We start from the raw sequence: 23,698 nt of genomic DNA on the forward strand, positions 1-23,698 counted from the left end.
ATAGGTTTTGGATTGTTGTAGCTTTCATTTGTCTCTAGGTACTTTTTTTTATTTCATCTTTTGATTTCTAATCTCATAGTGTTGTGGTCAGAAAAGATGCTTTATATGACTTTAGTTTTCTTAAATTTACCAAGGCTTGCTTTTTGGCTCCCAGCATGTGATCTGTCCTAGAGAATGCTCATGTACAATTGCAAAGAATGTATATTCTGCTGCTTTCAGATGGAATGTTCTATAAATAACAATTACACTCATCTGGTCTCAAGACTCATTTAAGGCCTTTGCTTCTGTATGGATTTTCTGTCTAGATGATCTGTCCATTGATGTTAGTGGGGTGTTAAAAGTTCCTCACAATTTTTGTGTACCTGTTGACTTTTTCCTTTTATGACTTATCGTTTCCCTTATGTACGGAGGTGCTCCTGTGTTGCCTGCATATATATTTACAATTGTTAAATCTTCTCCTTGGATTGACCCCTTGACACGTGTGTCCTTCTTTGTCTCTTTTAAGTCTTTAAAGTCTATTTTGCCTGATATGAATATTGCTACTCCAGATCTTCTGATTTTCATTTGAATAACTTTACCCATCCCTTTAATCTGTGTTTTCCTAGATCTGAAGTGGGTTTATTATAGACAGCGTATATACAAGTCTTGTTTATGTATCCATTCAGCCAGTGTATGTCTTTTGGTTGGAGCATTTAATCTGTTTACATTTAAGGTAATTATTGATATGTATGCTTTGACTGCAATTTAAAAAATTGTCTTGGATTTGTTCTTGAAGGTCTTTTTTTCTTCCCTTCCTCTCTTGTTCTCATGTGGTTTGATGACTATCTTTAGTGTTCTGTTTGGACTGCTTTTCTTTTGTGTATCTATTGTTGATTTTTGGCTTGTGGTTACCATAAGGTTTTGCTATAACAATCTCCCTCTATGTGTGTGTGTGTGTACGCATCTCTCGCTCTCTCTGTATATACATATATATACACACACACAGACACAAGATTTTTTTTAAGTTGCTAGTCTTTTAATTCCAAATGCATTTCCAATATCCTACATTTTTAGTCTCATGATTGCTGGTTTTGATACCATATCTGTGTGTGGACAAATATGTATGTTTGCCTTTATAAGTGAGCTTTCCCGTCCATGATTTTCCTCGTTCTGGTTGTGGCCTTTTCTGCCTAGAGAAGTTCTTTTAGCATGTGTTGTAAAGGTGGTTTGGTGATGCTGAATTCTCTTAATTTTTGTTTGTTTGTAGAGCTTTTGACTTCTTTATCAAATCTGAACTAGAGCCTTGCTGAGTATTCTTGTAGGTTTTTCCCTTTCATCACTTTAAATATACCCTGCCATTCCCTTCTCACGTGCAGAGTTTCTGCTGAAAAATCAGATGATACCCATATGAGGATTCCCTTGTATATTTTTGTTGCTTTCCCTCCTTGTTGCTTTTAATATTTTCTCTTTGCCATTTTCAATCAATTTTTGTCAGTTTGATTAATATGTTCCTGCTTGGATTTATCCTGTATGGGACTCTCTTCACTTCCTGGACTTGAGTATTTTCTTTACAATTTTAGGGACGTTTTCAGCTACTCTCTCTTCAAGTATTTTCTCAGGCCCTTTCTGTTTTCTCTTTCTGGGCCCCTTATAATGCAAATATTGGTGTTTAATGTTGTCCCAGTAGTCTCTTAGGGTATCTTTTCATTCTTTTTTTCTTTATTCTGTTCCATAGCTTTGATTTCCATCAATGTTTTAAAGCTCGCTTAGTCACTCTTTGCCTCATTTATTCTGCTGTTGACTCCTTCTAGTTAGTGTATTTTTCATTTCAGTTATTGTATTGTTCATCTCTATTCTTTAACTCTCTGGCTCTTTGTTAACCATTTCCTGTATCTTCTCAGCCTGTGCTATAACAATTCTTTTTCTGAGATCTTGAATCATCTTTACTATCATTACTCCAGATTCTTATTCAGGCAGATTTCCTATCTCTACTTCACTTAGTTTTGGGGGGAATTTTATCTTTTTTCTTCATCTAGACCATATTTCATTGCTGCCTCATTTGTCTAATTCCGTTTCTCAGGCTGCCTTTTTATAGTTCCTCTTGCTTTTGCTGTCTGCCCCCTCGTGGGTGAGGCTGTTCCATGGTCTCATGCAGCTTTGATGGGACTGGTGCCTGTTCCTGGTGTGTGAAGCCAAGTCATGTGCCTCTGGTGGGCAGGGATGTGTTTGGAGGTGGCTGTGGGCTCAGGACTTCAGGTGACCTGTCTGCGGTAGGTGGTGCTGAGTTCCCACCCTGTCGGTGGTTTGGCCTGGGGCATTCTGGCACTGGAGCCTAAACGCTGTTGTGTGGGGCCAGGTCTCGGTGCCAAAACAGCAACCTGTAGGAGAGCGGACACTATATGCCCTGGGCCTCTACCACCAGTGTCCTTCCCCCTACAGTGAACTGCAGCTGACTCCTGCTTCCCCAGGAAGACACCCCCGAGGCCATCAGGTAAACTCTGTTCCAGGTGCTCACGGAGTCACTGCTTTGCCCTGGTTCCCAGTGCTCATGAAACCTTGTGTGCATCCTCCAAGAGTGGAGTCTCTGTTCCCCTAGTCCTGTGGAATTCCTGCTCTCAAGCCCCACTTGCCTTCAAAAGTCAAATGCTCCTCTTCCCAATGTTAGACCCCCAGGCTAGGGAGCCTGACATGGGACTCAGAAATCTCAACCGTGTGGGAGACAGCCCCTGGCAGGAATGGGATTTGATTATATCACGAAATTGCCCCTCCTACCATCTCACTGTGGCTTTTTTGTCTTCAGAAGTAGAATATCTGTTTTGGTAGGTTCCAGTCTCTCTTTCTGGTGGTTATTCACCAGTTATTTGTAACTTTGGTGTTTTTGTGAGAGAAGGTGAGCTCCTTTTATTCTGCCATCTTGTTTCCTCCTCTAAGAAGATTTAAAAATGTCCAGTCTATTTTTATTTTTTGACTTTGGTTCTAAGGTATGTAATTAAGTGGAAAGAGAAACACATGCAGAATTATTTATATGATAGTAATCTCTCTGTAAAAAACAATGAAGGATGAAAAGTATTATATATGTGTGTATGTGTGCACACGTGTTAGTTGTTCAGTCGTGTCTGACTCTTTGCGACCCATGGACTCTAACCTGCCAGGCCGTTCATGGGACTCTCCAGGCAAAAATTCTGGAGTGAGTTGCCATTTCCTTCATATATATATACATATATCAGATCAGTTGCTCAGTCATGTCCGACTCTCTACAACTCCATGAATCGCAGCACGCCAGGCCTTCCTGTCCATCACCAACTCCTGGAGTTCATTCAGACTCACGTCCATCGAGTCAGTGATGCCATCCAGCCATCTCATCCTCTGTCATCCCCTTCTCCTCTTGCCCCCAATCCCTCCCAGCATCAGAGTCTTTTCCAATGAGTCAACTCTTCGCATGAGGTGGCCAAAGTACTGGAATTTCAGCTTTAGCATCATTCCTTCCAAAGAAATCCCAGGGCTGATCTCCTTCAGAATGGACTGGTTGGATCTCCTTGCAGTCCAAGGGACTCTCAAGAGTCTTCTCCAACACCACAGTTCAAAAGCATCAATTCTTCGGCACTCAGCTTTCTTCACAGTCCAACTCTCTCATCCATACATGACCACTGGAAAAACCGTTGCCTTGACTAGACGGACCTTTGTTGGCAAAGTAATGTCTCTGCTTTTGAATATGCTATCTAGGTTGGTCATAACTTTGCTTCCAAGGAGTAAGCGTCTTTTAATTTCATGGCTGCAGTCACCATCTGCAGTGATAGTGGAGCCCCCCAAAATAAAGTCTGACACTGTTTCCACTGTTTCCCCATCTATTTCCCATGAAGTGATGGGACCAGATGCCATGATCTTCGTTTTCTGAATGTTGAGCTTTAAGCCAACTTTTTCACTCTCCACTTTCACCTTCATCAAGAGGCTTTTTAGTTCCTCTTCACTTTCTGCCATAAGGGTGGAGTCATATTTTATGTTTGTGTATATAAGAAGTGGTAAGTTTTATAAGAAACTGAAAATAGTTATCTTTGGTGGGGGAGAACTGCAGCAATGGGAGTCATAGGTGGAAGGGACACTTTGTATTTCATTTTCTAATATGAAATTTTAAATTTCAAAATGCAGTTATTAAACCTAGAATTCGGCTCACATCCATGCTGAGTAAAGCAATAAACATGGACTCAAAAATGCAAGAAAATGTTAAAGACAGTATGTGCATATAGTAAAGTCAAATAGTGTGGAGTAAAAATGAGTCACTTCTGACTTCTAGTCCTTCAACGTCACCAGGGTCTTGTGTAGCTTACCAGAGATGGGCTGTGGTATACAAGTGTGTGTACATGTACATACACATACCGTCCCTTTTTAAAAATCAAATATGAATTGACTTAAACACTGTTCTGAAATATGCTTTTTTACTTAACAATAAACTTTGGAGATTGTTCTACAATGATGTACAATCTACATCAATACATACAGGTATACTTTATTTTTAAATAGGCTGTGTAGTTTTTAAATAGGCTGTATAGTTTTAACATATAAGTATTCTATATCTTTGCACAAAGATACATTACATATATTATTTTTGCACATGTATATACAATGTATTTGTGATGAATAAGTGTGTGATAGTATGTGTGTACTTATTGTGGAATTGTTGTGTTAAGGATATACATGTTCTTAACATTTTTATGTATTGTCTAATAGAGCTCTAGAATCAACTTATCAAAAAATATCCTTTTGAGATTGTGCTTGTATGTCTTCTCTTGATTCTGCAATGCAGAAGGCTAGATGCTGACAACTCCCTTCTGCTTTCCCAGGAGTGAGGCTAAAGCTCATGTTTGTGGTCTTTCTCTGGCCTGCAGATTCAGGCTGGCATTTTTTTTTTCATGTTCACTAGCAGTCTGCTTGCTCTCAGGAGTGCAGGCACGGAGCCGGCCATAGGATGGCGTGTGTGTGTGAGGCACTGGAGCACTGCTGGTTCCCATGGGCCAGTCGGGGAGATCCACGGGTAAGGTGTCCCCTGTGGGCTAGCTTCTCGATGGGACCGTGAGTTAGGACTCATGCATGTGCTTGTATGCGTGCTGTTGTGTCTGACTCTTTGCTACCCCATGGACTGCAGCCTGCCAGGCTCCTCTGTCCATGGAATTTTCCAGGCAAGAACACTGGGGTGGGTTGCCATTTCCTACCCCAGGGGATCTTCCTGGCTCAGGGATTGAACCCACAACTCCTGCATTGGCAGGTGGGTTCTTTACCACTGTGCCACCTGGGAGGCCCCAGGAGGACTCTTAGAGGGCTTTACAGGGTCAGAGCCTCTCTGCTGTTCTCACACCAACTTTTCACCTCACTGCCATGTAGCTCATGAGTCTGTCATCTGGAGGAGGCAGGAGAGAAATGGATCCTTTTGGCAGCTTCCCACGCACGCAGTTGGAGAAGCTGGGAACAAACTCACGCACATTTTCCTATCCAGGAGAAACCACCAGCTGAGGAGGTCTCTCTTGGCCCTGAGCTGTGCCACCTTGGGGGAAGGGTAACGAGGGTAAAATCAAACTCTTCCTCTTAAACCTAAGCTCACTTACTGCTCCAGAAGTGTGCTGAAAATGCTCCACTGAAAACAGACTTGCACAGAGGCGCTCTTGTCTGTGGGCGATTGTCTAAGACAGTACTGTCCGGGGGTTTCCACACTAAAGCTGGTTCACAGCCACTGCAGGGTCCAAGCCAGGACCTAGGTCTGCATGCCTATTAGCCAATGCATGGGCAGGAGAGATTCCTGCCAGGTTGCTGGCGTATGGTGTTGGATCCCAAAGCTCTCACGAAGTCAGCTGTGTCTGTAGATGGATGCCAAATTGTTTGGGGTGGGTGGCACAAACGAGGGAAAACTTACTCAGCCAGGTTGATGCCACTTCTGAAGTTGCTTGTCTTTTGTGAAGGCAGCTAGAAGAAATTAGTTTTCAGTAGTCTCTTCTCAGTGGTCAGATTTTAGCTTTCTCTTAGCTTTGTCCTTGTTCTTCAGGCACAGTTGAAGACTAGAAGTTCAAGATCGAGGTGTTGGAAAGTTTGGTGTTTCCTGAGGACCACAGGGGAAGGATCTGTTCTGGGCCTCTCTCTTTGGCTTAGAGATGGCTGCCCTCTCACTTCCTCTCCATATGCTTTCTAAGTACTTGAGATTCCACATATTGTTAAAGCTAGCTAACAAACATTGGTATTTCTTATCCTGGCAGTTTCAAGATATCAATTTCTTTAGCCACTGTAATCAGAATGAACAAAAATGAAATTATAGCCAACTGACAGGGCCAGTGTGTTGACTCCCTTGGGCACCTGCTCAGGGGATCGCCTCAGGGCCTCTGATGACCCAAACAGCTGTATTCTTTAGCCCCTAGGCCAAAGCTGTTCAGGCTCTAAACAAGCCTTGCAAAGAGTGGTAATAAAATGTTGTGAATACTTACTACTTTGCAAGTGATCTCTCTCTCTATGCTTCAAATACATGAGCAGACCTGTCACTCTGGTTTTCATTCTTCTGGGAATGCTTTTGGGTACGGCACTGGCACTGCTGTAACCTGGGTCTGTGGCTCTTCCTCACCGGAGTGTGAACGTTTCTTGTTTTTCTCATCGGAGGACCTCTAATACACAGCACGGAGCCTGCTCCTCAGGAGGTTATGCATAACTAAACAAACAGTAGTAAATTAAGACAGACTTTTTCCTTCCCTCCTTTTTCCTATGCCCCATGGGGAGATACACTGAGCTAATCAGAGGAAAGGTAGAGTGTGGCAAATGTAGTATTTCTCTATAAATAAGAATACTAGAAGACATGTTACTGATGGTACTGAAATACTTACCACAATAAATACCCAGAAATACCACAATAAAAATAAAAGAACAGAAGTTTGCACGCATATATATCGACATAGTTCATTTGAGAATCTCAGTGCTATTTATTTCTATTGCAGCTAGACACAAAATGTTCAGATATAAAACAAATGATATATACTTTAAACATTTTTACAAAGGTGAAAATATAAAGATGACTATGGATTTATGTTTGCAAACAATTTTACTTCAAATCTGTGAAAACCGAACAGTTTATCAGACTTTGACACAGCTATGTTAGAATTACAGTGGACAAAATTGATGAAATCCTAATCAGTAGCCTATAGCAACTGACTATTCTAATTAAAACTAGTATGACCTTCAACTATTCTAAGTACCGCTGCTACAATTTTCTATTTCTAAAAACTTTTATTTTGGGAGAACAAAACTGACTTTAGCGCTATTTTGAGAAAGAGAATAAACATTAAATCTTCAATCTCAACTTTTAAAGCTTAGGGCTCTTTAAGTATTTCTGCTAATCTTAAACTACTTTTGGTTCAGTGCTAACTTTTGAAATATCTTAATCAGTGTAATTTAAGGTCTTTTTTTTCTTTTTGTCCAGACAGTGCTCATGGTTTTTGTCTCTATACCAAAGCAGTAAGGCAAGAAAGGTTTTCCTTTTTCAGATCATATATCTATCCATTTTAAAATGCAGGGACTGAAAACACTACAAAGAATCCTTCCAATAGGAAATTAAGGCTGCTATGGCTTTCCTTTATATTTAAACCATAAGATTAGCAGTGTTATTGCCTACAAATGTTGAATGTATAAGCATTTAGGCTTAAGTCACAGGACATCAATAGAATGTTAAGCAGTTAGGCTTAAGTCACAGGACATCAATATTGCCATTTCTGTGTGTGTTTCAATTTCAGTTAATAAAACATTGTTTTCGCAATTACCTTTGATAAGATGAAGTCAGAAAACATTACACAAAAGCTGAAACTGGGTGACTCTGCTACAGGTAAATAATGCCTGAAGGGACAAGAGTGGTGGTCTGGTGTCTGGTTAGTATCGGTGCACTGTGCCTCCAGCCCTGCACAGTGCAGGGCACACTCCAGCCAGCATGACACACGTACGGGCACCTTCAGTGCTCCAAAGGGCCTGGCCTGCTCAATTAGGCGAAATGTGTGGCTTTGCAAGAACTGCCAGGTGCCAGTTTGAAATATATCATTCTTTGAGGCAAGCCCTTCGAGATATGTGAAAGAGAAAAATCACATAACCTAGTCTGCAAAAGAGTTTCTAAAATCCTTTCCTAGTATGAATGTGAACCAGGCTTTGCAGAGTATATCTACCAGTGTTAGCACCATAGTTAAGCCTGAATTGAGGTAAAGACACACTCGCACACTTTGGGTAGAAATTACAACAGCAATTTTGAATGGGGTATTTACAGCAGTGTCCTTTCTGATTACTAAAAAAGCTGTTTGAAAAACCACTTGAGCCCAAGTATGTGTGTGTATATATATATAATACACACAAATATATATTGAAATTGATAAATTACAAAGCTAGGTATAAGTGTAGTGAAACAGAACTCATTTTTGAAATTCAAATTATATCATTTTTTTACTTCATCAAGCCAAAGATTTTGATTAAACACTCTGAGCCAATATCACAGAGCCAGTTTATCAACTAGCAACGCCCAGAAATTCTGTTTCTCAGAGTATAGTTAAGCTTACTGTAGATGCTACCCAGTCAACATCCAGCTCCTTGCTCCATTTAATTAAAAAAAAAAAAGGAAGTGGCTTCTCTCTTGCCCAAGTATTTAGGTAGAAAAACCTCTCTGAGACTTGTATTTTCATTTACATAAAGGAATAAAGAGGAATGGGGAGAAAAGACCCTAAAACTTGGTTAAAATTTTGAAGAGGTATGATATATTTCAGCAAATGAAAACCAAGTTTAGCTAAAGGATAACTGGACAAAAATGAACTAATAACTTTAAAAATTGCTTTTCCCTTCTCTTTCACATTACTTAACATATACGAAAATAAGTCTTAAATTTCTTATTGTCTAGCTTTTGGGGATACAATACAGACTGATTTTTCAAAGAAGAAGAATTACCATTATTTATTAAATAAGACAGACCCCTGGAGTTTGAACAACACTGGAATTCAATCTCCAGGCAGAGCTGGTCTTGGTGCTCAGGCAGGGGCACTACGACCGACGCTATGGCTCAGGAAGAAGCTGATCACGCCGCTGGACCAGGATCCTCAAAGACACTCATCATCAGCAGCATTTCCAGCTGACTCAGATTCAGATAAGAACAGGAGTAACTTTCCCCTGGAGCCTACAGAAACATTTTAGGGAAACAGTTTAACATTTGTTCTCAACTTAAATATTTAGCTGAATACTGCAGATCATTCTTCAGAAAACTCATGTAAACAGCCATTCTTCTTTTATAAATCTGCTGGTGCCAACTGCACCTAACTGGTAATATACATGGAGGTATAACTTAAATAGTATTCTTGTGAACATAGCTAACATATAAGGTCTTTCAGTTCCCTGTCAGTCAGTTCATTGACTTCCATGATCTTCTCTAAGTGCTCCATGTATCGGCTATGGTCCTGCAAAAAGTGAGGAATCCTCATGTTTTCAGTAACTGCCAATCCTTTTAAGCGATCCACATCTTCATAAGAGACCTGAAAAAAGAAGATGGGTTAATTTTAAAATGTAACTACCAGTTAAATTTTGAAGGGCAATTTCTTCCCTTGGTCTTAGTGAAGTTTGAAGTAGGTAAACTGGTTTTAAATTAATACCTGGAAAATAAAACTTTACTGTGTGAGATGCATACCATCACCACATTTTGAAAAGTCTGTCTAGAAATTAAACAACTAAACAAATCTCCTGCCTAAATCTAAAAGAACTGAGAAAATAGAATGTAAATGCTGTACTAATGTATTAGGAAAATCAGCACAATTGTATATTAAATTCCTTTTTGTATTGAGAAATACAATTTGTGTTTTGTTAAATTTTCTTGCTTTGAAATTTTTAAGTATTTTAAAAAATTTCACATGTCTCTCATTCATTTGAGGAAGAAGCCAGTCTTACAGGTACTATATTAAGCTGAGGGGTAAAAATTTTAAGTTCTATAAATTACCTGTGCAATGCGAAATTCCAAACAAAACACAGTTGGTTTTAAGTACTATTGTCTTCTGATCAACACTCAATTATTTTATTGAATATTTATGTCACTAAGTGTAGTAGGTGATAGGAAATAGGTTTGGTGTTGATACTGATGTAGTTTTATCTTAAACCATTCTGAGTTTAATGAGGCTAATGCTGGGAAATAAGGTGCTCATTTTAAGAAAAAGAAGATACACACATGGAATGGTAAGGGTTGTAAAAGCACCGTGTGGTGTCTGATTTGAATTAGAATGTCCTTATGATTTAGAACAAATATACAATTTGCTCACTGAAAAGGTCCAGAAGTATCAGCACCCAGAAGTGATGTAACACCTTTTGCTGAGATCTTGTTTTCTAAATACCATTTCCCACTAAGAGGAATCAAGACTTCCTTGAAGAAATATCTAAGGTGAGCCCGGAATACTTTACTTTGCTGGGAAACATGTAGACATGTTTTTAAAAACCTAGAAGCAGTCACTGGAAGAGCTGAATAAAAGGGAGGAGTGAAATGTAACAGAATGCAAAGATCTCTATTTTGCTACTACCAGTGTAGTAACTGATTTGGGCAAAAATCATCAGGAGATGTTAAAACCATTTCTAGAAAGGTTAGAGAATAGTACATTTAAAGATTCCATCCCACAGATTACTTATTAATGCAGTGGTGTAAAGGTACCTTTACAATGGAGAGATCTGGCAGTAACTAATTTACCCGGGTGATTGAACACAGTACCACTAGTAATGGGACAGTAATACATGGTGTCTAATGTGACACACTGAGAGATACATGACTCATTTAAGCAGTATTTCTTGGCAAAAATGTTTAACCTGAAGCTAATTATAAGAAAACAGTCCAGATTCTAGGAATTCTCAAGGAAATTGTCCTGAATTCTTAAACGTGTCGTAAAAAAGAAAGACTAGGGTGAGAGGGACTTTATAAATTGAGTTTAAAGAGAACAACTAAATGCAAGACATAAATCTTGACTGGATTTAGGGTCATGAAAAAGCTACAAGGGACATTTTAGAGATGATCTGGAGAATATGAAGTGGACTGTTTTTTCAGGCATTGTATGGAATCAATGATAAATTTCTTTAGAAAATCATATGGTCATGTCAGAATATCCTTGTTCTTGGGAGATCATGCTAATGCATAAAGATGAGTAGAGTTATACCTGCAGCTCACTTTAAAATATTTTAGAAAAATATGCATATAAAAATTAATGATTCCAAGTTTCCTTTTCTTACTGTCCACAAAGAAATACTGTAACTTGGTTCTGTGACAGAATCCCATTTCTTCCCTCTTATTATCACATAAGGAATATGATTTTATTGCTAAAGAGTTTCAGCTTGAGACCTATTTAATCATGAAATGAGCTGGAGGAAATGCTGACCTGGTGTGTCCGGGAATTGTGTGCCGTTGGTCTCACTCACCTTCCCCAGGGTGGTCAGAAGATGGAAGTCAATGGTCTCTCTATAGCGGAGGATTTGCAGGATACCATCCAAGTATACCTGGTCTTTACTGAAACACCCTGGAGGAACCAAAATAGTGTTTACTTTCTGATGTTTAAAGAAGCTAAGTAACTAGATACCAGCCCATTCACTTTACTAGAGGAATCAGTCCTGTGTATAACAAAAAAAGGGGTGGAGCAAAATCAGAAATTTAACTATCACCGTAACATAAAGTGTAAGGTGCAAGGTCTGGAGAACCACCACGAGTGAGTTAAGTCAAACAGCTTCCCTTTAGGAATTCCTTTTCCTGGCTCCCCATCATCGAAACAGTATTTTCCCCTAAAGAAACACTAGTGATTTAAAATACATGATTCATAATTATCCCGCCCACCATCTGATCATAAACTTAACTCCCATGATACACTGAAGGCATCTGGGTGAGGAAGGCTGGGGAAGGCAAGCTGTAGAACAGCTAAGTCTCAAGGAGATACTCTGGAGACATGGGATTTCAGAAATCCCCCTCTTTTTTTTTTTAATAGTACCCTTTAACAGTCGATTTTGATACTCCTACGCTCAATGAAACAAAAAACTAGAACTGAATTTGTAAAGAATATGAAATTGTAATATAAAAATCAGGAATGAGATCTGAGCCTAGATAAAAAATGGTGTTCTACTTACAAAGAAAACCTTTCTCCCATTATGACATAACTTGTATAAATTTTTAAAAATTTTGCTCTAGGTTTAAATGGACTAGACGGAACTAGAATTCTACCAAATGGAGAATCATATATTAAGAAATTATTGTTCAAGAGTTCCCAAGATGCTGGACTAGGAATACCCTAAGCACACCTCTCAGAGGCATACCAAAATTATACAATTTACAGACCAAGTATCAATGAGAAAGACCAAAACCGACCAGAAAATATTTCTACAACAAAAGATACAAAGGAGGAACCACAGTTAGGTGGGCAGGAGGGGAGAAATCGCAGTACAGGTGCTGCTGCTGCTGAGTCGCTTCAGTCGTGTCCGACTCTGTGCGACCCCACAGACGGCAGCCCGCCAGGCTCCCCCGTCCCTGGGATTCTCCAGGCAAGAACCCTGGAGTGGGTTGCCATTTCCTTCTCCAATGCGTGAAAGTGAAAGTGAAGCCGCTCAGTCGTGTCTGACGCTTAGCGACCCCATGGACCGCAGCCCACCAGGCTCCTCTGTCCATGGGTTCTCTAGGCGAGAGTCCTGGAGTGGGGCGCCTTCGCCTTCTCCGGCAGTACAGGTGAGAGACCCACAAGTGGAGGACTAATGGCAGGGGGAGACCCTTTACAAGGAGCAGGAAAAGAAGCCCAGGCGCCCTGTGGGGAGACAAGACCCCAGAATGTTTGGCTTTGAAGGTCAGAGGGACTTACTCTGGAGAGATCCATACGCTGTGGAAAAGAAAGACTCTACTCTTAAAGGAAAAGGTGCCCACGAAATTTCACATGCTCTGAGAGCCAGAAAAGGAGCAGTAATTTGAAAGGAGCCTGGTCAGAACTACTGTCAATCCTAAAAAATCTCCCAGAAAGGCAGAGGTCACCCTGGGGATCCAGACACGGGTGACAGCCACTTTGGGGAGTTGGTTCTACCATTTCAGAACTGCTGCTGTGAAGCACTGTTTTGGAATTCTCCCTGCAGCTTATAGCCTTGTGACCAGGTCCCAGGCCCACCCCATTCACTAGCCTGAAGGCACCAATATTGGGTCATCTCGGATCAAGCAACAAGCCAGGTAGAAATAAATCCCAACCATAGGCAGACATATACAAGCCCCGGGACAATGGCAGTTTCCTATACCAGGACTCAACCCAGCCCCAGCAGGTGAGACCAGTCCTAACACCTGGTGCTGGTGGGCCTCAGCCCCCAGCAGGACAATAGCAGCTCAAGATACTCTGGGCATCTTAGCCAGCACTGCAGATCAGGTCCCACTTACCAGTGAGCCAACAAAATCGTCAGGACACAACAGACCAACTCCCAACCGTGTCAAAGACCAGTGAACCCACTGGGAGTTTCACCTCTGACATCATACCCAACCAACCGTCAGGAACCCACCCACATGGCTGGCTCAGCAATCTGACAAAGCTCAGAAATTCCAGAAACTAAATAAACAATTCTGCATATTACTAGTCACATATTAAATTAGAAAAAAAGCAAAAAGGAGTAAACTTACATCTGAATATAAATAAACAAGTAGATGCACAGTGAAATGTAAGTCGACTATATTCGCAAGCACTTAGGAGTTAAAGGATACCTGGCGTCCACAAGTGTCCCAGAGTAGGTATGAGAAACGGAATACGTAACGGGAGATTTCCCAGAAGCCATATCAGGAGGTCAATTTTCATCACACCTTCTTAGACACAACGTGTTCCAGAAAATGCAGACGATATGCTCCTTTACTGGAGAACTGCAAATCGAAACGACAAGGTGTATCCCCCTAGCAGTAGCAGAATGGACATCTCACCAAATATCTGCACAGGATAAATGCTAGATAGGGGCATCCTTGGAGTGGCAGGGAATGGAAACTGGTAACAGACACTGCAGAACAGGATGGAGGTTTCTCAGGGAAAGAGAGAGAGTCACCTGATGATCGAGCAGTAGCACTCCTGGCCAGTAAAGGGACAAAACCACAATGCTTCGCGATGCTTAAAGACGCATGCACCCCACCCTTGACTGCCGCACGATTTACAGCAGCCAGGACAGAAGAGCAACAAAAGTGTCCATCAAAAGAGGACGGGATATAGAAGCTTAGATACAAACACACAAATGTATACTATTCCTTGTGAACAAGAAATGGAATAATGTCATTTGGGACCACACGACTGGACCTGCAGAACATTATACTGCACGACCAAAATCAGAGAAAGACACACATTCTATGATAATACTTAGAGGTGGAAACTAAGATTTAGCAAAAAAAAAAACAACAACAAAAAACCAACAGTTTGAAGGATTCACAGAAGAGACTCACAGAGAAAAAACAAAACCATATAGTGCCCCCAAGAGAAGGAGCATGAGCCGGGATTTCCTTAGGTCGTTAGAGTTTAACAGGTCCCCATTTATACATTTGAATAGATCATCAGGAAGGACCTCGTGTATAGCACAGGCTTCCCTGGTGGCTCAGACGGTAAAGAATCCGCCTGAAATGCGGGAGACCTGGGTTCGATGCCTGTTCAGGAAGATCCCCTGGAGGAGGGCATGGCAGCCCACTCCAGTATTCTTGCCTGGACAATCCCATGGACAGAGGGGCCTGGCAGGCTACAATCCATGGGGTCACAAAGGGTCAGACAAGACTGAGCGAGTAAGCAGTGTACAGCACAGGAAACTAGACCCAAAATCTTAACAACTATGGGGAAAGAAGCCTAAAAAGAGTAGACCTCTGTCTGAAACTGAACCATGTGGGTGCACAGGAAAAATAAAACAATACTGTAAATAAGCTATATTTTAGTATCCACTAAAACTTAAAAAGCCTACCCTTGTCCAGGGGTTCCTTGCAGTCTGGTGATTACACATCCACATGGTCAGAGCAGGCTTGTGTGCCAGGGCTGAAGGAGATGCGAAGGCTGTGCCAGAAAATGACCTTGCTTGGAGCTGTAGTGCCAGATCCTCCTAGGATGAGACCACAATCTCCAGATCCAGTGGGCACATCCCACAGCTAACTGTTGGCTATGCCCACCAAGTCAGGCAGACTCTGTGGGCCAGATGAGCTTTGAGACGCACCTGGCCTCCTCCTCTGCTGCTGGCTTCCCTATCTCTAGCTTCCCTCATTAGAGATGCCCAGAGTATGGACACAGCACCCTGCACAGAGATCTTCGAGGGCTTGGCATTCCCCTGGGCCAAAAGGAGAAGGGAGAGGAAAGAGACACACACAAGCGCTGGCCTGTGTGTTTTGCCACATCCCACTCTCGTTCACAACCCAGGGGTGGGAAACTTGCAGAATGACTCTGGATGCCTGAGTCAGGCATGAAGAAAGCCTGCTACCTGGTGGCTGTTTCTCGTAATTACACCGTTAATACAGGCACTGCGGAGTACACCATGTACGCAAGGACTGTGAGATGGGAAAGCATACCTGCCATCCAGAAATGTCCTGGCGAAGGTATGAGAAACAGAATTCACAGGAAGGCAGACTTCCCAGAAGCCAATTTCAAGAGGTCCATTTTCATTACACCCTCTTATACATAAAAACTGTCCCACCACAATACACACGTATCACTCCTTAGTGGAGAACTGCAAATCAAAAGGACAAAGACCTGGATCCCCTGGCAGTCAACAGAATGGCCATCACCGAATGATTATACACGATTGATGCTGGAGAGGGACCTCGATAAACAGGCCCCTCCTACGATGTGGCGGGGAATGGACACCGCTAACAGACATCCGCAGAACAGAGGCTTCTTAGGGAAAGAAATACAGAGTCACCTGATAATCGAGCAACCGCACTCCTAAGTTGGTAAAGGGACAAAACCGAAATGCGTAAAGACCCACGCACCCTACCCTTGACTGCGGCACGGTTTACAGCAGCAAGGACAGAAAAGCAACAAAAATGTCCATCACGAGCAGCTGGGATATAGAAACTCAGGTACAAACACACAAAGGAACATTACTCCTCCCAAGAAAGAAATGGAATAATGCCATCTGGGGACACATGGCTGGACCAGCAGAACATAACCAGAGGAAAAAAAAATGCAGTATGATAACATTTAGAGGTGAAACTTCAGATTTATCAAGATAAGAGCAGCTTTACAAAACAAGAGACTTACACAGAAAAAGAAAAAATATGGTGCCCCAAAAAAGAAGGTACAGGAGCAGGGAATTCATTAGGTCATTGGGATTAAAAGGTACCCAGTTATAGATTTGAAATACATCCTCAAAGAGGACCTAGTGCATAGCACAGGGAACCAGACTCCAGACCCTAACAAATGTGTGGAAAAGCAGCCTAAAAGGAGTAGATCTCTAAATATCTGAATCTGAACCATGTGGGTCACAGGGAAAATAAACATGACACGTACACTGGCTGCACTTCAACATAAACTAAAAATTAAATAATAAATAAAATGCCTGTCCTCTTACAGGGATCCTCAGGGTCCCGGTGGATACACATCCACATGGTCAGAACAGGCTTGTGTCCGAAGGCAGGGCTGGTAGAGGGCTGAAGGAGACGGGAAGGCTGTGCCAACAAATGACCTTGCTTGGAGCTGTAGTGCCTGGTCCTCTTTGAATGGGACCAAATCTCCAGATCCAGCGGGCACATCCCACAGCCTATTCTTCCCTAGTGCCCACCAAGGCAGGTGGATTCTGTTGACTGGAAAAGCTCTGAAAAGTCACCCGGCCTCCTCCTCTTCTGCTGATGGCTTCCCTATCTCTAGTTTCCTTCCTTAGAGTTGCCTCATGGATGGCTCACACCACAGTGCACAGAGATCTTCTAGGGGCTGACATTAACCCGGGCCAGTAGGAGAAGGGAGAGGAAAGTAAAACACACAAGCCCTGAGTTGTGTGTTTTGCCACACCCCACTCTCATTCACAACTCAGGGGTGGGGGGAGGGGGAGGGGGTAAACTTTCATAATGACTGTGGATGCCCGAGTCTGTGACTCAGGCGTGAAGAAACGCTGCCGCCTGGTGGCTGTTTCTTGTAACTACACCGTTAATACAGGCACGGAGGAGTACACCATGAAAGCAAGAACTGAGAGATGGGAAAGCATACCTGCCATCCAGAAATGTCCCGGCGAAGGTATGAGAAACGGAATTCAGAGGAAGGCAGACTTCCCAGAAGCCAATTTCAAGAGGTCAATTTTGAACACACCCTCTTATACATAAAAACTGTCCCACCAAAATACACCCCATCACTCCTTACTGGAGAATTGCAAATCAAAAGGACAAAGACCTGGATCCCCTGGCAGTCAACAGAATGGCCATCACCGAATGATTACACACGACTGATGCCGGAGAGGGACCTCGACAAACAGGCCCCTCCTACGATGTGGCGGGGAATGGACACTGCTAACAGACATCAGCAGAACAGGACGGAGTCACCTGATAATAGAGCAACCGCACTCCTAGTTGGTAAAGGGAAAAAACCGCAATGTGTAAAGACCCACGCACCCCACCCTTGACTGCGGGACCGGTTACAGCAGCCCGGACAGAAAAGCAACAAAATGTCCATCATGAGAGGCAGGGATATGGAAGTTTAGGTGCAAACACACAAAGGAATATTACTCCTCCCGAAAGAGAAATGGAATAATGCCATCTGGGGACACATGGCTGGACCAGCAGAACATTATACTCTGTGAACACAACCAGATGAAAAAAAAAATGTATGATAACACTTGAGGTGAAAATTCAGATTTATCAAGAGCAGCTTTACCATACGAGAGAGACTTACAGAGGAAAAAAAATGCCCCAAAAGAGAAGGTGCAGGAGCAGGGAATTCCATTAGGTTATTGGGATTAACAGGTTCCCAGTTACAGATTTGAAATATATCCTCAAAGAGGACCTATTGCATAGCACAGAGAACCAGACTCCAAACCCTAACCGATCTATGGAAAAGAAGCCTAAAACGGGTAGATCTTTACCTGAAACTGGACCATGTGGGTGCACAGGGAAAATAAACACGACACTGTAAATTATACTTCAGTATAAGCTAAAATTTTTTTTAAAAAGAGCCTACCCTCTTCCATGGGATCCTCGGGGTCCCGGTGAATACACATCCACATGGTCAGAACAGGCTTGTGTCCGAAGGCAGGGCTGGCAGAGGCTGAAGGAGATGCGAAGGCTGTGCCAGCAAATGAACTTGCTTGGAGCTGTAGTGCCTGGTCCTCTTTGATTGGGACCAAATCTCCAGATCCAGCAGGCACATCCCATAGCCTATTTCTACCTAATGCCCACCAAGGTAGGTGGACCCTGTAGACCGGAAGAGCTTTGAAAAGTCACCCGGTCCTCCTCCTCTTCTGCTGATGGCTTCCCTATCTCTAGCCTCCTTAGAGTTGCCTCAAGTGTGGTTAACACTACCCTGCACAGAGATCTTCGAGGACTTGGCATTCACTCGGGCCAGTAGGTGAAGGGAGAGGAAAGAAACACACACAAGCCCTTAGTTGTGTGTTTTGCCACATTCCACGCTCAATCACAACCCAGGGGGAAAAAACAACAAACTTTTATAATGACTGTGGATGCCTGAGTCACAGACTCAGGCATGAAGAAAGCCTGCCACCTGGTGGCCGGTTTCTTGTAACTACACCCATAAAACAGGCACTGAGGAGTACGCCATGTATGCAAGGACTGTGAGACAGGAAAGCATACCTGCCATCCAGAGATGTCCCGGTGAAGGGATGAGAAAAGGAATTCATAGGAGGGCAGACCTCCCAGAAGCCAATTTCAAGAGGTCAATTTTCATCACACCCTCTTACACATAAAAACTGTCCCACCAAAATACACACGTTATCATTCCTTAGTGGAGAATTGCAAATCAAAAGGACAAAGACCTGGATCCCCTGGCAGTCAACAGAATGGCCATCACTGAACGATTACACACAATTGATGCTGGAGAGGGACCTCGACAAACAGGCCCCTCCTACGATGTGGCGGCGAATGGACACTGCTAACAGACATCAGCAGAACAGGATGGAGGTTCTCAGGGAAAGAAATATAGAGTCACCTGATAATTGAGCAACCGCACCCCTGGCTAGTAAAAGGACAAAAACCCAATGTGTAAAGATGCGCACACCACACTCTTGACTGCGGCACAGTTTACAGAAGCCAGAACAGAAAAGCACCAAAAATGTCCATCATGAGAGGCAGGGATATAGAAGCTTAGGTACAAACACACAAAGGACTATTACTCCTCCCAAAAAAGAAATGGAATAATGCCATCTGGGGACACATGGCTGGACCAGCAGAACATTATACTGTGTGAACACAACCAGAGGAGGAAAAAATACCGTATGATAACACTTAGAGGTAAAACGGAGAAGGCAGTGGCACCCCACTCCAGTACTCCTGCCTGGAAAATCCCATGGATGGAGGAGCCTGGAAGGCTGAAGTCCATGGGATCGCTAGAGTCGGACACGACTGAGCGACTTCACTTTCCCTTTTCACTTTCATGCATTGGAGAAGGAAATGGCAACCCACTCCAGTGTTCTTGCCTGGAGAATCCCAGGGACGGGGGAGCCTGGTGGGCTGCTGTCTGTGGGGCACACAGAGTCGGACACGACTGAAGTGACTTAGCAGTAGCAGAGGTAAAAATTCAGATTTATCAAGACAAGAGCAGCTTTGAAAACAAAAGAGACTACGGAGGAGAAAAAAAAACACCATATGGTGCCCCAAAAGAGAAGGTGCAGGAATAGGGAATTCCATTAGGTCATTGGGATTAACAGGTTCCCAGTTATACATTTGAAATATATCCTCAAAGAAGACCTAGTGCACAGCACAGGGAACCAGACTCTAAAGCCTAACAAATCTGTGGAAAAGAAGCCTAAAAAGGGTAGATCTCTTATCTATCTGAATCTGAATCATGTGGGTGCATAGCAAAAATAAACATGACACTGTAAGTCAGCTATATCAATATAAACTAAAAATTAAATAATAGAAAAACCATGCCTACCCTCTTCCACAGGATGTTCATGGTCCCAGTGGATACACAGCCACTTGGTTAGAACAGGCTTGTGTCTGAAGGCAGGGCTGGCAGAGGGCTGAAGGAGACGGGAAGGCTGTGCCAACAAATGACCTTGCTTGGAGCTGTAGTGCCTGGTCCTCTCTGAATGGGACCACAGTCTCCAGATCCTGCAGGCACATCCCACAGCCTATTTTTGCCTAGTGCTCACCAAGGCAGGTGGATTCCGTGGACTGGAAGAGCTCTGAATATTCGCCCGGTCTCCTCCTCTTCTGCTGATGGGTTCCCTATCTCTAGCCTCCTTCCTTAGAGTTGCCCCAAGTGTGGCTTACACCAACATGCACAGATATCTTTGAGGGTCTGGATCCACGCAGGGCAGTAGAAGAGAGAAGAAAGAAACAAAGACAAGCCCTGGGCTCTGTGTTTTGCCACATTCCACTCTCATTCACAACCCGAGGAGGAGGAAAAAACTTGCAGAATGACTCTAGATGCCTGAGTCTGAAGAAAGCCTGCCCTTGGTGGCCATTCTCGTAACTACACCCATAAAACAGGCACCGAGGAGTACAGGCCTGGGATTTCTTTGGAAGGAATGATGCTAAAGCTGAAACTCCAGTACTTTGGCCACCTCATGTGAAGAGTTGACTCATTGGAAAAGACTGATGCTGGGAGGGATTGGGGGCAGGAGGAGAAGGGGACGATAGAGGATGAGATGGCTGGATGGCATCACTGACTCAATGGACGTGAGTCTGAGTGAACTCCAGGAGTTGGTGATGGACAGGGAGGCCTGGTGTGCTGCAATTCATGGGGTCGCAAAGAGTCGGACACGACTGAGCGACTGATCTGATCTGATCTGATCTGAGGAGTACACCATGTATGCAAGGATTGTGAGGTAGGAAAGCATACCTGCCATCCAGAAATGTCCCAGCGCAGGTATGAGAAATGGAATTCATAGGAGGGCAGACTTCCCAGAAGCTAATTTCAGGAGGTGAATTTTCATCACACCCTCTTATACACAAAAAAAGGTTCCCAGGAAAACACACACCATATTGCTCCTTACCAGAGAACTGCAAATCAAAAGAAGTGTATTCCCTGACTGTCAACAAAATTCCCATCACTGAACGACTACACATGATAGATGATGGAGAGGGGGCTGCACAAAAAAGAATGCTTGTACAATGTGGCAGGAAATGGAAACTGCTAACAGACATCAACAGAACAGGATGGAGGTTTCTCAGGGAAAGAAATACGGTCATCTGACAATTGAGCAATTGTACTGAGGGACAAAACCACAGTGCATAAAGATACACACACCCCACCCTTGACTGCCGCACAGTTTAAAACAGCCCAGACAGAAAAGCAACCAAAATGTTTATCACTGGAGGTAAGGATATAGAAGCTTAGGTATAAACACACAAAGGAATACTACTCCTCCTGAAAAAACAATGGAATAATTCCATTTGGGGACATATGGCTGGACCTGCAGAATATATATGAACAAGTTCGAGAAAGACACATATTCTATGATAACACTTAGAGGTGAAAAGTTAAGATTTAGTGGAAAAAAAAAAAAAAAAAAAGAGCTTGAGAATACATAAGAGGCTCACAAAGGAAAAAAAAAAAAAAAATCCATATGATGCCCAAAGAGAGAAGGTGCAGGAGCAAGGAATTCCATTAGGTCACTGGAATTAACAGGTACCTGTTTATACATTTGAAATAGATCAGTAAAAAGGACCTGGTGTATAGCACAGGGAACAGGATGGAAAAAACACCGACAACTCTATGGGAAAAGAAGCCTAAAAAGAGTTGATCTCTATCTTTCTGATACTGAACTATGTGTGTGCACAGTTAAAATCAATGTGACACTGTAAATCATTTATACTACAGTATCAATAAAAACTTAATTAAAAAAACAATGCCTGCCCTCTTCCATGGGATCCTCGGCATCCTGGTAGACACACATCCACACGGTGAGAGCAGGCCTTTGTCCCAAGCCAGGGATGGCAGGGGGCTGAAGGATGTGGGAAGGCTGTGCCAGCAAATGACCTTGCCTCGGACGTGTAGTGCCCTGTTCCCTTTGGATGGGAGCACAATCTCCAGATCCAGCAGGCACTCCCACAGCCAAAGGCGCCTAGTGCCGCAAAGGCAGGCAGACTCTGTGGACTGGAAACACTTTGAAAAGTCACCTGTTCCACGTCTCCTGGTGCTGGCTTCTCTATCTCTAGCCTCCTTCCTTAGAGTCACCCCAGGCATGCACCACAGCATCCCACACAGGGCTCTTGGAGCAGTGCAGACGCGCTACAGCTGAAGGAGAAGTTAGGCACAGAAAGCTGGGCTGTGTGTTGTGTCACACGGCATTCTCATCTGGTTGGGTTCTATGTGGCCTCAGTAGCGTCTGAGTCCTTGCGACCTTATGGACTCTAGCCCACTAGGCTCCTCTGTCCTTGGAATTCTCCAGGCAAGCATACTGGAGCGGGTTACAATGCCCTTCTCCAGGGTATCTCTACTCTCTTTTATGACCCAGGAAAAATAAGTTTCAGAAGGCTCTAGTTTCTTGAGTCACAGACTTGGGCATCAATAAAGCCTGCCGCCATGTGGCCGTTTCTTATAACTACACCTTTAAAACAGGCACAAAAGGGCACATCATAGTCAGAAAGACTGGGAGGTGGTGAAAGATACCTGCTCTCAACAAATGTGCTGGGGTAGCTGAGAAATGTAATTTATAAGAAAGCAGACTTATGTAGCCAATTTCAAGAGGCACATGTTCATCTCACAGTTTTAAACACAAAACTGGCATAAGATAATATGCTCTATTTGGGTTGCTATTGGAGAATTGTAGATCAAAAGGACAACTAGACATATCCCCTGGCAGTACTCAGAATGGCCACCACCATAAAGTCTTCAAAGAATAAAATCTGGAGAGGGACACTGAGAAAAAGGAACCCTCCTACCCTGTTAAAAGCAATGGAGTCCTGAAGCAGCCACTCTGCAGAAACAAATGGAAGTTCAGTCCAGTTCAGTCGCTCAGTCGTGTCCGACTCTTTGCGACCCCATGAATCGCAGCACGCCAGGCCTCCCTGTCCATCACTATCTCCCTGAGTTCACTCAAACTCACATCCATCTAGTCGGTGATGCCATCCAGCCATCTCATCCTCTGTCGTCCCCTTCTCCTCCTGCCCCCAATCCCTCCCAGCATCAGTGTCTTTTCCAATGAGCCAACTATTCGCATGAGGTGGCCAAAGTACTGGAGTTTCAGCTTTAGCATCATTCCTTCCTCCTTCAGCTTTAGATCATTCCCAGGACTGATCTCCTTTAGGATGGACTGGTTGGATCTCCTTGCAGTCCAAGGGACTCTCAAGAGTCTTCTCCAACACCACAGTTCAAAAGCATCAATTCTTTGGCGCTCCGCTTTCTTCACAGTCCAACTCTCGCATCCATACATGACCACTGGAAAAACCATAGCCTTGACTAGATGGACCTTTGTTGGCAAAGTAATGTCTCTGCTTTTCAATATGCTATCTAGGTTGGTCATAACTTTCCTTCCAAGGAGTAAGTGTCTTTTAATTTCATGGCTGCAATCACCATCTGCAGTGATTTGGGAGCCCCAAAAAATAAACTCTTACACTGTTTCCCCATCTATTTGCCAT

General features: G+C 43.2%; 2 protein-coding genes across 6 annotated transcripts in view; one reads left to right on the forward strand and one right to left on the reverse strand.

Annotated features, from left to right (window-relative positions):
• The window catches only part of ANLN (anillin, actin binding protein), a 175,184-nt gene that overhangs the window by 21,135 nt on the left and 130,351 nt on the right, over positions 1–23,698 (forward strand). The gene's annotated exons all lie outside the window — the stretch shown is intronic.
• MATCAP2 (microtubule associated tyrosine carboxypeptidase 2) overlaps positions 6,906–23,698 on the reverse strand; it is an 86,489-nt gene continuing 69,696 nt past the window's right edge. For all 5 annotated transcript variants that reach the window (XM_086396563.1, XM_086396560.1, XM_086396562.1 and 2 more), the window contains 2 exons: positions 11,413–11,510; positions 6,906–9,500 (listed from right to left, as the gene is read on the reverse strand). In XM_086396563.1, coding sequence (XP_086252689.1) covers positions 9,339–9,500; positions 11,413–11,510 — 260 coding nt within the window. In that variant the 3' untranslated portion in view covers positions 6,906–9,338. The remainder of the gene's footprint in view (positions 9,501–11,412; positions 11,511–23,698) is intronic.

This window comes from Bos grunniens, chromosome 4 (genome assembly GCF_055505025.1).
Source record: "Bos grunniens cultivar Pamir isolate PY7600 chromosome 4, Bosgru_T2T1.0, whole genome shotgun sequence".
Lineage (NCBI taxonomy): Eukaryota > Metazoa > Chordata > Mammalia > Artiodactyla > Bovidae > Bos > Bos grunniens.